The sequence below is a fragment of the Nothoprocta perdicaria genome, unplaced genomic scaffold (genome assembly GCF_003342845.1).
Source record: "Nothoprocta perdicaria isolate Ctin4 unplaced genomic scaffold, notPer1 scaffold_12, whole genome shotgun sequence".
Taxonomy (NCBI): domain Eukaryota; kingdom Metazoa; phylum Chordata; class Aves; order Tinamiformes; family Tinamidae; genus Nothoprocta; species Nothoprocta perdicaria.
Genome location: NW_020454316.1, coordinates 42,111 through 56,854, shown reverse-complemented (window position 1 = coordinate 56,854; position 14,744 = coordinate 42,111). Strand labels below are relative to the sequence as shown.

The following is a 14,744-nucleotide window of genomic DNA, read 5'->3' as shown; positions in this document are numbered from 1 at the left end:
GCGGAGCGGCCAAGTCGCAGAGCCTTCCGCTTCCGAGGGCAGCGGCGATGGCGGTCGCCTACCTGCTGTTGGCGGCGCTAGGTGAGGTGGGGCCGGGGCAGCGGCCGGGGCAGCGGCCGTGCCGCTGTTGACCGCTCTCTGCCCGCAGGTGCCTTCGCTTCAGCGGCCAAGATGAAGATAGTGGAGGAGCCCAACACGTTCGGGTGCGTGGCCACTCGCGCGGCACGGCCGAGCAGTACGGGGCCGGGTCAGCTCTTCTCGCCGGGATCATCGCCTCCGCACGCCGCGCTCGGCTGCCGGTGGCTGGACACGATGGGGACCACAAACACCCCTTCCTCTTAAATCTTACATTTTAAATTTTCTTCTTTTAAAAGGCTCAATAACCCGTTCTTACCTCAGACAAACAGGCTGCAGCCAAAGGTGGCTCCTTCTGCAGTGTCAGGTATGTGCAAATGGCTCTTTTCTGTATGGGTTTTACCTTTCTCACAATAATAATTTCTAGAGTAATCTCCCTCGAATTTGTGCCTAGAATGACTAATTTTGCCAGTTACTTTGCATGAGTTGTGGAAAATAAGCATGACCAAATACATCTCCATGTGCATCTGGAAGATTAACAATTAAGTTTAACATTTTCAGTGTCCTCTTTGGTCTGCTTTTGTCAGTCTGCTGTCTTTGTGCTTCTTTGCTGCTTAAGCCTGCGAATCCTTACTGAAGACTTACTTCTTTTTCCTAAAACAATCCCTGATGTCCTTGAAATTCTTATACAAAAATGATGCTGTCATCTGGTCATACTTAGTTCTCAAAAGACCATTTTCAAATGTTTTTAGAATAGACTTGGAACGAGTCATAGAGACTCAATCACATATGCCAAGTGTGGATGCCACAGTATAACTTCGCACTGTAGTGGCAAAATAAACAGAAATCTAAGGATTTTTGACCTATATGGTGCTTATGTACCTATATGGTAGGTACAATAAGGGCTGAACTGGTATGGCAGATGAACAGACAGTAACGTTAAGTGAGCTGTTTCTTTAAATCTTCTCCTCCTAACCTTAGGCACAGACATAAGGCTCCTTACTGATTCAAGCTGAGGCTGATGATACTCGTGAATGGTGATGTTAAATGTGATTTTTTTGGTGACAGGGTTTATAAGCCTAAATTGACTATATAAATTATGTACATGCTGCATGTGAAAAGTGAAATAGTTAGAAAGAGGAATAATGATATTTGCAATGCAGAATGACAGGTGCCAAACAATAGGGAAAGAAGAAAAGGGCAGTATATCAGAAAACTTTCTTTCCTGGACTCACAAACTTACCTATAACTCAAAATTGGAAGTGTCTGTTGAACTGGAATCCGGGACACAGAACCCTGGCTTGCATGGTTTTTTCTTTAGTATGCATAACTGCCTTTTATGACACTTAGTGTAGTAGTTCTTTATAGTTACTCTAAGAGAGCATTTGCCCAGGAAACCGAGACATGAGTTGAAAATATTCCTTACGGACATTCAGATTTATATTTCTTCCCCTTTGGGGAAAGCATCTTAATCACTTGGCACAGATTGTGTATAGGAGAGGAGGAAACTTTTTAGGCAGGTTTGTGGTGATCATCAAAAAGAATGAAAGATCAGAGATCAGAAAATTATTCAAATTGCAGGAATTGTTTTTTTTTTTTTTTTTTTTTTTTTGCCTTTTTCCAAATGACAGCTTTTCCAAAAGGCAGCTTTACCATTTCTTCTAGCTAGCAGCTTGCTTTTGAGTGTTTTATCTTCCTCAATAACAACTGGAACAGTTGTTGATAAAGAACCAGCCAAGAAGACCAGTGAAGAAGCACATCTAGTTTGAGAGTGTTAGTGAAACTTAGGTGTGACGCACTCTTGATATTCTGAGCAAAAGGGCTTTGCTCCCATAAACTGTGGGATTTTAGATAACTGTGGACAGACAGGTGCCAAGTAAGAGTTCTGGTCATTGCAACTAGATTTTGGCAAGACTCCTGCACTGAGGATTGTGTTTATGGAGCTAACCTCAACTATTTCTATGTCTAAATTTCTTTTCACCAGAGAGAAAAGCTAACGTATTTCACCAAGTGTTAAAGATGAGGGAAGAAAAAAAAAAAAGATCTGGAAACACATTGATATACTATTAGGGGGAACTTACAATAATCCGTATGGAAGGTTTTCACCAAGGGGAAATCATGCTTGACTAACCTGATCGTTTTCTATGATGGAGTGACTRGCTGGATAGATGAGGGCAAAGCAGTGGATGTCGTCTATCTGGACTTCAGCAAAGCTTTTGACACCAACCCTCACAACATTCTCCTGAGTAAGATTCAGAAGTGTGGGATAGATGAGTGGACGGTGAGGTGGATTAGGAATTGGCTTGTTGGCAGGGCTCAGAGAGTGGTAATCAGTGGCGAAGAGTCCAGTTGGAGGCCTGTGGTTAGCGATGTCCCCCAGGGGTCAGTCCTCGGTCCGGTCCTGTTCAATTTATTCGTTAATGACTTGGATGAAGAGATGGAGTGTTCCCTCAGCAAGTTTGCTGATGACATGAAACAGGGAGAAATAGCTGATAGCCTGAGGGCTGCACTGCCATCCAAAGGGACCTGGACAGACTGGACAACCGGGCGGTGAGAAATCTCATGAGGTTCAACAAGGGCAAGTGCAGGGTTATTCCCAGGTGAGGAATAACCCCAGACACCAGTACAGGCTGGGGACTGGCGTTCTGGAGAGCAGCCCCGCAGAGAGGGACCTAGGTGTCTTGGTGCATGACACGATGACCATGAGGCAGCAGTGTGCTCTGGTGGCCAAGGCCAACGGCATCCTGGGGTGCATTAAGAAGAGCATCTCCAGCAGGTCGAGAAGGGTGAACATCTCCATATACACAGCCCTGGTGAGGCCACATCTGGAGTACTGCGTCCAGTTCTGGGCTCCCCAGTACAAGAGGGATGTGGAGCTGCTGGAGAGAGTCCAGCGCAGGGCTACCAGGATGATCAGGGGCCTGGAACATCTGTCCTATGACGAAAGGCTGAGAGAGTTGGGCCCATTCAGCCTGGAGAAGAGACGGCTGAGGGGGGACCTGATCAGTGTCTATAAATACCTCAAGGGAGAGAGTGAGGAGGAGGCGAAGCCTAGCCTCTTTTCAGCGATAGGACTAGAGGAAATGACTACARACTGAAGCAGTGGAAGTTCCACAGGAACTTRAGAAAAARTTTCTTGACAGTGAGGGTGACAGAGCCCTGGAACAGGCTGCCCAGGGAGGTTGTGGAGTCTCCTTCTTTGGAGATCTTTAAAACCCACTTGGATGCAGCCCTGTGCCATATGCTCTAGGTGACCCTGCGTGTGTAGGAAGGTTGGACTAGATGACCTCTGAGGTCCCTTCCAACCTTAAGCATTCTGTGATTCTATGAAGATATGTATTTCCTGATATACAGAGGAAAAATGTATTTGTTAAGCATTCCTTACAACTCTGTCACCACAGTAACTTGTTTAACCAAAAAATATTATTTTGTGATGTCATTTTGTGGTGTTTTTAGGCCCTGCTCATCTCTTCAGGCTTGCTGGCAAGTGTTTCAGTTTTGTGGAATCCACGTGAGTAATGGATTTGAATATTTGACTCTGTCTGTTTTAATGAGGAACAAAGTAGTTCTTAACTCCAGTCTGAAACATTTATTATTGTTTTTTTCCCCCCCCCTTTTTTTTTAAGGTATAAATACGAATTTTGTCCTTTCTCTAACGTCACTCAGCATGAGCAGACTTTTCGGTGGAATGCCTATAGTGGAATTTTAGGGTAAGGCTATTTAGAGCTTTATGTTTTACTTATATTACTAGCAGATCATTGACAAAAAAAAGTGCATGTTTTCAAGCTTTTATCAACTATCTTAGGTCATTGTAGTTTCCAGAGAATTATGCAGATGAGTACTCAGTCTTGAAATAGCCTTTTTTTTTGATTAAAAGTTAATCTCCTGGTTTTAGCTGGAGGCCAACTAATAGCTGATATCAACAGCACTAATTATATGTTCTTGTAAGAATGTCCAGTAGTGTTCAACTACAATTTGTATTAACCAAAGGCTTCATGTCTCTTCAATATATTTTCATTCTGAGTTATGTGCAGAACTTAGACCTTACAAAATAGAATACATTCTGCATGCCTCATGGTCACTTTAAACATATTTAATAAACAGTAATAGAAAACTTGGTATAGATGTAGTATCAATATCAAAAGAGCTAACATAAATTTAATTGTAAATCAGTACACTGCCTTAACAAAATGACTTTTTAATTTATTTTTATATAGGTGTCTGTGCAGTTGAGTGAAGGACTTTTTTTTTTTTTTTTCTTATGTGCACAATAATCAGTGAGGCAATGTGAGAAAATCAGAATATCACCTTTTGAATGAACAGAAGTAGAGATTACTTTTTGTAGACTATCTTACCAGTGCTAGAAATGGTCCTGCAAACAATTTTGGATTTGTTGTGGGATGCATCTCTGAGCTGTTTTTAATTGAGATTAAGCTAGGATTTGTAAATGCAAATACTTTATAAACTGACAGGCATGGCACTCTGCTGCAAAAGTAACGTTGATACATAAGAGCTTGAATAACAAATTTCACTATTTGAAAGGTGAAGAGATCTTTTCTGTAGGAAAATAAAGTATTAAGACAACAAAACTGATGTATACAATTAATTTGAACCTTATATGCGAGTATTCTTTTTTTTTCCCCTCTGTTTTCACATTTTTCTTTCCAGTAATTTAAAACACTTGATGTTCTGCTTTTTCAGAATCTGGCATGAATGGGAAATTGTCAACAATACATTTGTTGGAATGTGGATGAGGGAAGGAGACTCCTGTGAAAGCAAGAGCAGACAGACAAAGGTATAATAACAAGTTATGCAGACTCAGTATTGCACTATACAGATACACGTGATGCACTATAAGCTGAAATGCTTCTACCTCAAAGAGTTTGTGGTTTAGGACATGATATAAAATTAAAAGATGAGGTGCTATAACAGTTGAATAGATGAGGAGAGAAACTACAATCAGGATAAAAGTCTGATGAGGTTTTTTTACATATCCTCGTTAGCCTGGCAACTTTAAATTTTTCTTGCTGCTAGAGCGGAGGATTCTAGTTTTATCATTGCAGTTAAGAAACATACAGGGCTTTATAGGGGATACAGACGGGATCAATAGTCTTGTGCAAGCTTTGATATTGTGATAAAAGTCCTTCACAGGCATTTGGTTTTGAACAGTCATGAAATACTAGCACTGAGAATATAAAGATAAAACTGAATTTCTACAGTCCAGATGAATATTGTTTTCTGAAAGGGCATCCTATACCCTTACCCTTTTTATTCTAACATTTGTTAGAAATATTGTGCTTAGGAGTTCAAGCAACAAGAGATAGGTACGGCTGATTTCCCATGACAAGATGGATTAAAAAGCAAATAAATAAGAAAGACTTGCTAACTATGATTTTTTTTTTTCCTGTGGATGACAGTACTGGAAACTTTGGGACTGTAGTTTTTACCAAAATGTATCTGTTAGCATAGGATCACAGCAAATTGATCATGAATGATGGTCCTGTTKAATTTGGAGCTGTTTTTGCTGATCTTTATTTCTGCTGTTCTTTGTTTTTACTGATGTTTAGGTGGTTCTTGTTTGTGGAAAGAGCAATAAATTGGCTTATGTGTCTGAGCCAAGTACTTGTGTTTACTCTCTAACATTTGAGACTCCTCTTGTGTGCCATCCTCACTCTCTTTTAGGTAAGATGTAGAAAATTATTTGTGCATTTGGAGCAGCAATCATCTTACCAGATCTCACCATCCCGGAGTGTTGGTCACTTTTTTAGCAAGAGCACAGGTACCAGAGTTTGACTCCGGACGCTCCCTCGCATCACCGGAGTGTAAACTACCATGTTCTTTGGTCTTGTAGTTTGATATCAATGAAAATTAAATGCAAGATATATTGCTAACTGTGTGTCACTGCTAGTATACATGCAGCAAGTGATTTGCTTTTTTCCTGGACTGGTTCTATAAATCTGCCTTGTAGTATCTGTTCATTTACCTGTGTAACAGGAGAGCTCAATTAGAATTTCATTCAGTGGGGGAATATGAGACTTTTTATCTGGAAATGAGAATTTTGGTCGGTAGCACTCTTCAGAAACTTTGTGTAAGATACCAACTTAAAGACTGTGTATTGTATAAAAACATAGAGAAATATGTAGGTGTGGTACTAGAGAAGCACATAATTAATGGAGAACAATGCTGTTAATTTTTATGCAGTGACTTCCCTTTTTCAGTTTATCCAACTTTAACTGGAGCACTACAAAGGAAGTGGGATGAGGCAGAACAGTCTCTGTATGATGGACTAATAACTGAACAGGTTAGTTCTTCCAAAACCATTTGTAAATTTTTTTTGTTTTCTTTTTTAGAATGTGTAAATTTATTCTGCAGTTGGCAAACAGTAGGTTTTGTGCTCTGTACCTGCCATATCAACAGTAATGGCAATGTTTTGTTAAGTGAATCTTGTGGAATTGGAATGGCCAGTGCAAATTAAAATCCACTCAGATGGATTCTCCTATTGTCTTTTGCAAATTTTCTTCTTTAGGGATACAAAAAAATACTGAAAGAGGTTTTTGAGGAAGCAGGACTTCTAAGAGTAACAGAAGAAAAGGAATTAGAGAAACAGAATAAGAGAATAAGAAGTCTGGAATTCGAAACTGTAGAGAGCTGCAATAAGGTATAGAGCATGATGTTTACAATGTGGAATTAATTGCTGCTTTTTTACTTTATGGTTCAGTGTGACAAAATTAAGTATTTATTCTTTGCATTCACCTGAAGTCCGTTAATGGCATGATGATTATTTTCTGTAGTAATATGTTCACAAATAAAGTGACTTGACATCTTTATTTTAGACTTCAAATCATAGACTAACCAGCGCAACTGAAAACTAAGAAGTTAGATGGATGATACATGGGAATTAGATATTTAGATTATAAACACTTTGTAAGCACCCTTTCTGGGCCATATCAGAGTGAAAATAGGAAAAAGCTATTAGCAAAAATAAAAGCACACCTGATTTTTTTTTAAAGGAGACTCCTTTAAGATTCCGCATGTGACGTTTGATTCTTGAAAGTGTGAAGCAGTCCTTGCTTCTGTAGTTTAAGAGAGACTGTATAAAGCGAAACCACATAGTTGCTAGGTCAAGATCTGAGGAGGCGGCACATTTCTAGACTCTAGCTTTATGACCGAAACTAAAATAAAGCTGATCTTGTAGCAAGGGAAGGCAATTTTATCCCACAGTAAAATGCTAAAGATGAGTGTTTCTGTAAGTTTTTTTACCACATTCTCGGAGTATACAGATTAAGATCTTTAAGTCAAAAACTTCTAACGACTAAGCACAGACCTGTTATGTTTGAAAAACGCTGTTTTATGTATGTATGAACATGTGTGCATTTTTAATGAATTTTCTTTCTTAGGAGTACAAGCAACTTTCTAAAGAATTAAAAACAATTAAAGATTTATTAACTCAGCATGGTATTGCATACAAAACAAATTATTCTGGTGAGTTTTTCATATTTTTTTTTTCATCATTGTCTATTCAGAATGTATATACCTGAGTGTTGCTTTTGACTACTGCAGGTTTTTTTTTTTTTTTTTTTTTTTTTTTAAAGTCATACGTGGAGATAAAAATCAGTGTTACAGCCTTGGTAGCCCTAAAGGGTCCTTTAAATGTTTGTTCTTTGGTCACATCCAGCTGCAAGTTTTGACTTCATGAAGAACCCTTGAAATGTCCTCCTTATCTGTTTGGAGTGCTTTTAAGCTTTCCTAGTTCCCTTGTCCACTACAGCACCCCTCCCACCCACACTTTGATATTTGTTAAAAAAATACTGTGTCCCATGCTGTTTTGAGAAGGAAGGATGCTTGGGTCCTGGTTATGAGAAAGCAGGACTTACCTGGATTAATTCCAGGCAAGTTAAGGCTTTTTTCCTTACTTCTTCCTGTCTATCATTCCCATTATTACATTAACTCTATGTCTGAGGGTGATTCAGTTTGTCCACAGCTTTTGCATTCAGCAGTGGCAGCTATAGGAAAAAATGGTCCTTTGAGCTAATAATGTTAAGCAAGCTACATGTTTAGTTTGTTTCTTCTCTTTGTTTAGAGAAACTTTCATGAGTATTGAAATATATTTTTCTAGAAAAAAGAATTATCAACTTGTCTTTTTTTTCTGATAAAACTCATTCTTTGCATGGTTAAACTATTTAATATGTAATTTACATAATATTTGTGCCTGCCTGAGGGACAGCTCATTTAACTGCAGTAGATCAGAATTTGGATTATAGAATCAAAAGCAAACAAACTTACTGTGGATGATTTATCTCAAAACTGTTTAGTAAATTCTGTGGCTAAGACCGAAATGTTTCAGTGTTTAAACAGCAGAAGTAACTGATGTCTTAAACATTACAGCTGAAAATACCAGTGTTGAACGTACAAGTCACAGACTGGCAACTGCAGGGACAAATGTTTTTAATGGGTCAAAGAATGATGAACATCTACGTGGAGATACAGGAATCTGGAATGACACTATTTGAAGATTTTTGGTAAAAACAATTTCATATGGACTGTCAAGTAAGTTGATGTGTGTCATGGCATTAAGATGATTCACCTTCTCTGAGTATTTTTGACTTCATGAATTCTTGTCCTAAAGCAAAGGAGGAGTTACCTCATTTCTCACAACATTCATAAAACTTCTCTGCTAAGTCTGCCATGGGGCATAAGCTTGCTAATTCTTTCCTTCCAGTGTCGGATGTTGTTTTCTTTGGTCTATTATGGCACGTTGAAAGATGTGCCATAGATGTTCCACAGAACTAACTTACATTTCTGTCTGACTAATGACATGTTTGCCATAATAGGGAAAATAATTTTGCAGTGAGCAGTAGATCGTTGCCTGGAAAAAAAAAAAAGTGTACCTGCATCACATAATCCAGCAGTTAACAAGCCACTGAAGGCCAAAGTGGAAGGGGGGAGGGATTAAAATTGAGTAAAATATTTTAGATAGGTAGTGTTTAAGATAATGGCAATGCAAAAAATGATGTTGAATATTACTTATGACAAGTTCAATCCTGTATGTCTTCATAGAGTAAGAATATTTCGAATTTCCTTCATCTCGCTTCAAGTGGCCCTTATCTTGGTCAACTCAGGAGCTTTTTGGTCCTGTTTCACCCCTACAAACATCAGCCTTGAACCTCAATGCACACTGACCCTTCTGATTGCATGGTAGAGCACTAACAAATGCTCTCATTTGTGTGTTTGTTTTCTGTATCAAATTAAAGAAATTGCAGCTCAGTAAAGCTGGTATGTAACAGGTTACAAAGACAAAATAATTGGAGTCTGATGCTGTAAATGTTGTAAGAAGGTGTTCAGAACACATCGCCTGTATGCCAGAAAAAAAAAGTGTGGGGTGTTTTTTTTTTTTTTTTTTTTTTTTTTTTTTTTTTTTTTTTTTTTTTTTTTTGTCCTTGCAGACTTAGGCAAAAATGCATTTCCTACTTAAGCGTTGTCTGATACGCAATTCTGCCGGCCTCTGTCCCGAGCTTAATTTGATCTAGGAGTATTTACTGGGCAAAATGAAAGCAGTTCAGGTTCAGAAGGATGGAGTGAAGGAAGCTTTGCATTCTCATTGCATTGGTATGAAAATTCAAACTTACTCCTGAAGAGCGAGTTATGTTAAGTGAAGATGGGGCAGTTCTCTGTGTGCGATAAAAAACACAAGGGACTCTACGAGCGAAAGTTTTGGAAAAAAAAAAAATCCTGCAGACGCGGCTGGGCMCCGAGCCCACCGCCTGCAGACGCTTAGCCTCTTCCGCCCGTCCGGGAGCGGGGCCCACGCACCACCTTCCTCCCCTTCCTGCCTGCCGCCCGCAGCCGCCCCTCCAGGCCGCACGAGCCCCCGCGAGGCGGCGACCGTCGCCGCCCCCGACGTGAGGCCACGCTTCCGCTTCCGCTGGCAGGCGGCGCGCAGCGGGATGCGCTGGGCGCTGCGCAGCTGGCGGTGAGGGGCTCGGGCCGGGGTTGGGCTGCTGGCGCCGTTGCTGCCCGCCTCTCACTCGCCTGTCTTTGCAGGGTGCGGCGGCTGCCGCCCCTGCGCGACCCGCGGCGTGGGATGGCGCGGGGCCCGGGAGGCAAGGAGGAGGAGGCGGCGGACGGCGAGGGACCCCTGCACTTCTCGGGCAGCAAGGCCAGCCCACGCGTGTGGAGCGTGAGCCGCTCCATGGGAAGCGACCACGAACGGCCTTGGGGGAAGGTGCTTCCCGTGAGTCTGCTGGGCGCCGCGCTGCTGCTCTGGTGCGCGCTCAGGAACAGCTCCGAGATCGACGAGCGCCTGGAGGCGGTTTTCTCCGAGCGGCTTGCGGAGCCCGCGCAGCCGCAGCAGGAGGAATGATGGCAGCGAGGCTGCGTCGGGGAGCTGCTGGGCGTCGCTCGGACATTTCCACGTGAAAACTTGTTTTTTTTCAGCCATCGCGGCCCTAGCCTGGCTTGTGTGGCCCCTTGGCTTCCCCCAAGCAGCTTCCCGCACAGTGTGTGGTGCAGTGGCTAACAGCTGAAGGAAGGTTTCTTGCAGTGGGGGCAAACGGGATGTACTGAAATCAGCTTGTATTTGAAGGTAGACCTTAAACAACTCATTTCTGTTGATTTTTTTTTCCTTAGAAGCTGAATATATTAAAGTACCTAAGTTGTTTCTGTAAAATCACTGCTGAATGTGACCTTCATTTGACATTTTGTTGGTTGTGTATATTCAAATTACATTGAAAACAGCTATGCAAGTATATGAATTATTAATCTACTTAATGCCCTCATTTAGTTCAGTGGCATAACATAGCAGATAGTTTCTTTAGCTTTTCTAAGGTGTTGTCATTTTTTTTTCTGCGCTGGAGTGTTTTATGCATTCCTCATTCAGTTGATCTTGAGCATTAGGAGACATTTTTTGCAGGAAATGTAAATGATTGGCTTGTATGGGGGAGGAAGCCTATAGAAATCAGTATTTTTTTCAACAGCTTCATGTATGTTCATGTTTTTGTACTCTGCAAACTTCTCATGGAGACGAATAATCTAAGTCACAGAGACGTCTGTTTTCTTTAAAATAAAGATGTAGTTTTATGAAGCTTCCAAATGCAAAAAAATGCAGTTTTCTCCTTGGTCTTCTGTGCCATTAAAAAGCCCAAATACCAAAAGAAAACCCCACTAACAACAACAACAACAACAACAACAACAAAAAAGCTAGTCTTGCACCTACAGAGAAACTGGAAAGTTCCATGTTTCTGCACCACTGCTGATCAGATTCTATGCAACACCCAATGCTACATGGCTTTGGATTCTGTTGCAGTGAAATGGAGTAAAATCAGTTTAGTACTGTCACGTAGTTTAATTTTTCTTGGAATTCAACTTGTGCTACAGTAGGATGTTGAGAGCCTAGTAGAGATGGGATGTGTGTTGGTGAATAAATGGGCACTCGTTAATTTTATTTGTATTCAACTTAAACATACTGTTTCTCTGAATAGTCTTGGTCAAAAAGCCATTTCCTCTGTGTTCTGCAAAAATAACACAACTGGTTTGCTTAAGGAGAAAAAAAAAGGATCTAATGCCTGCTTTTCGGAAAAGGCAATGAATGATTAATGAAGATTTTACAACAGTTAATAAATAATAAAGAAATGTTTTTCTTTGTCTTCTATCTTATAGTGAACATGCAAAATTAATTTCTTCAAAAGGAAAAACTATTTGGTCAGCTCTTTGTTTTAGAGCAATTTAAATATCTTACAATTCAGGACTTTTGGTGCTTCAGTTTGTGGCTGTTTCCTCTAGTCTTGTTGCTGGCTGCCACTGAAAAGAGACCATCCCCCTCCTCCTCACTCCCTCCCTTGAAGTATTTATAGACAATGATCAGGTTCCCTCTCAACCTTCTCTTCTTCAGACTGAACAGCCCCAGCTCTCTGAGCCTTTCCTCACATGGCAGATGTTCCATTTGCTGGACTGCTGCATTGACTGGGAATGGCTAAAGAAATACTCTTCTAGCTCGGTATCAAATGCCATGATTGATGTGCTTCTAACACTAATGTTAACTAATGTTAACACTAATGCATTTCTTATAGCAGTTGGATCTATTGCAATGACTGCAATGAGACTTACTGGAAAGGAGTCAAGAGCAGAGCTATAACAAGAAATGTGAAGGGGACCTTCCACGGGGCACCTACCAGGCCTAAGCCCCTTGGCTGTCCTGGAGGCACAAGCTGGTGGATAGCGGAACCTGGCAGGGAGCTGGCACTCTGGGGCTGATCAGTTCAATCCAGCCGTCATGGGGAGTCGGCCCATACTGCAGAGAAGTTAGCAGAGAGCAGAGGAGTGAGCAGAGAAGCACCTCTGCACTGGGCTGAACTGCGTGCATACTCCCTGTACTGGGTTCTGGGAAACATTGGAATGTCTTTTGAGGTGGCAGCTGCGTTTAATGCAGCTGGCTATCAGTCAGAAGAAAAGACAGTTCCGTGGGCTTACTGGAAGCGGTACTGTAACCAGGATTCCCATGGCCATTGCTGCCTTCGCACAGTGATAAAGCAGTACTCCACAAGRAAGGAGGGGTGCTCTCTCTGTCCTTGCAGAAGGAAGACCTTCCTTGTATGTGGTGGTTACTGCTGCACATGTTTCCCCCTGGGTCACCAAAGCACATGTGCTCAAGGGAAGTCATGGCGCATGCATCAAAAAGGATGGGAGTGAAAAACTACGGTGCATACCCTCAATGGGCAGGCTCTGCAGCTCTGCACAAGGGACCATTCTGTGGATGCGCTCCCTTTCTCTGCCTGTGCTTCATTGTTCCCACATGACAAGGGGGAGCACCAGGTAAGTGGGCGTGCATGGGTTGTGTGTGCTGGGGGGCTCAGTGTTTTCCCCATGTGCCAGAAATCAATGCTGCAGATGAATCATGAACATGCACCCTATATTCCCAATTTGTAACTGCTGCACTGACCTGTCTAAAAAGCAGTACTGCAAACGAAGGAGGCTGGAGCATGCCCAGTTGGCCATTTACTTGAGACCGGCAGATGTCATATTAAGCTCCTAAAAATGACACATTCAGACTGGATGGCAACATTGCTCTTGCAGCTGCCTTAGAAAAAGCTATCTACTTCACTCCAGATAAGGATGATGGAAACATGTATATCTATATAAAATGATGGGTGCTTAGTTTTCAAACACAAATAGCTGTTAGACTACTACAAAAATAGCTTTTTTTTTTTAACTACTAAAAAAAAAAATAAGACCTCAAGGACTTGGAAATAGACAAAGTCCCCTTAGTTTCAGTAAAGCAGAACTGGAGCTGAAAAAGTGCCATTCCTCTGACTTGAATGGACTGTGTGCTGCTGTCCGGTACCTACAAGTGTTGTACTGTGATGGTAAGGGGTGGGGGAAGGCACTCTCATTGCTATTGTGTGTTGGGAAATCAGTACTGTAATGCTGGGGGCAGGTGTTTGGGGGGGGGGGCAGAGGTGTGCATGCACAGTGCTCTCTGGTGCATTGAGTGCTGTGCTAACATGACAAAGGCTAGTACTGCAGTCGAGTCTCACACACGTGCCCGACTATTAACTCCTATTAACTGCTGCACTGGCCTATCTAAAAAAGCAATACTGAAGTCGAAGGTGGCATTAGTATGCCAATTTTGAGAGCAATCCGAGGTGGACAAAGTTCATATTAAGCTCCTAGAAATGGGTGGGATTAGATGGCAGCATTCTTCATGCAGCCACGAGCTAAGAATGGAAGAAAAATACAGCAAGGGGTGGCGCGCATGCGTGGAACGCTCAGGTACTCTCGCAGCTGCTATCGCGTGTCCGCATGTCGATATTACACCGCCAAGCGGGGCAGCACAAGCTCTGAGCGCTTGCATATCGAAAAATCGGTGCTGAAACGATGGGCGCTCCGGGGGCGGGGGGTGCGCATTTGACGAGCTCTCCCTGCTGCCATCTCGTGTCAGAAAATGCGTATTACAATGGCAAGCCGCGGCACGCATGGGCAGAGCGCTTGCTGCTGCCATCGCGTGTCAAAAAACTGGTACTGCAACGGCAAAGGGGAGCGCGCAGGGCAGCGAGGAGGACTCACTGCTGCCACCCACGGTCCGAAAATCGGTACTGCAATGGATAAAGGGCGAGGGAGAGGGCAGGGAAGAGCTCGCTGCTGCCACCGCGTGTCGGAAAGTCGTTACTGCAAAAGTGGAAGCGTGCATGCGCAGAGTGGTTGGGCGCCCTCGATGCTGCCATCGCAATTCCAAACATCGGTACTGCAAGAGGGCTGGGGGGGGGGAAGCGAAAATGCGCAGAGAGGTCGGGAGAGCTCACTGCTCTTCCCATTTGTCGAAAAGCCAGTACTGCAACAGCAGAGGATGGAGAGCGATGACTGCTGCAGCCAAATGTCACAAACTCGGTACTGCCTCGTGACTGGCCGGCGCACATGAGCAGAGCTCTCGATAGCGCTCGCTGCTACCGTCACGTGTATATAAATGAGAACTGCAAAAGGGAGGTCTCGCTGCTGCCATCGCGTGTCCAAACATCAGTACTGCAAGAGGGCGGGGGAGGAGCGAGCAAGTGCAGAGCAGTTGGGAGCGAGCATGCGCAGTGTCCGAAATCGGTACCGCAAGAGGGAGGGGAGYACGCATGCGCAGAGCGGTCCGAGCGCTCTCTGCTGCCTCCAGGTGTCCAAATATCGGTACTGCA

At 42.7% G+C, this 14,744-nt stretch overlaps 1 protein-coding gene across 4 annotated transcripts; it reads left to right on the top strand.

Annotated features, from left to right (window-relative positions):
- Positions 1-41: 41 nt before the first annotated feature.
- On the top strand, positions 42-10,155 carry GNPTG (N-acetylglucosamine-1-phosphate transferase subunit gamma). Of its 4 annotated transcripts, none has more exons than XM_026054004.1 (12): positions 42-81; positions 149-203; positions 375-442; positions 3,532-3,586; positions 3,702-3,785; positions 4,777-4,870; positions 5,643-5,757; positions 6,294-6,376; positions 6,602-6,733; positions 7,473-7,557; positions 8,461-8,622; positions 10,117-10,155. In XM_026054004.1, exons 1-11 carry the CDS (start codon positions 48-50, stop codon positions 8,583-8,585), a joined length of 930 nt encoding a protein of 309 aa, XP_025909789.1. In that variant the 5' UTR covers positions 42-47; the 3' UTR covers positions 8,586-8,622; positions 10,117-10,155. The 4 variants fall into 4 exon arrangements, with proteins under 4 accessions (XP_025909789.1, XP_025909790.1, XP_025909788.1 ...); XM_026054005.1 differs by lacking the exon at positions 10,117-10,155 and adding an exon at positions 9,519-9,708; XM_026054003.1 differs by lacking the exon at positions 10,117-10,155 and adding an exon at positions 9,133-9,312.
- The last annotated feature ends 4,589 nt before the right edge of the window (positions 10,156-14,744 follow it).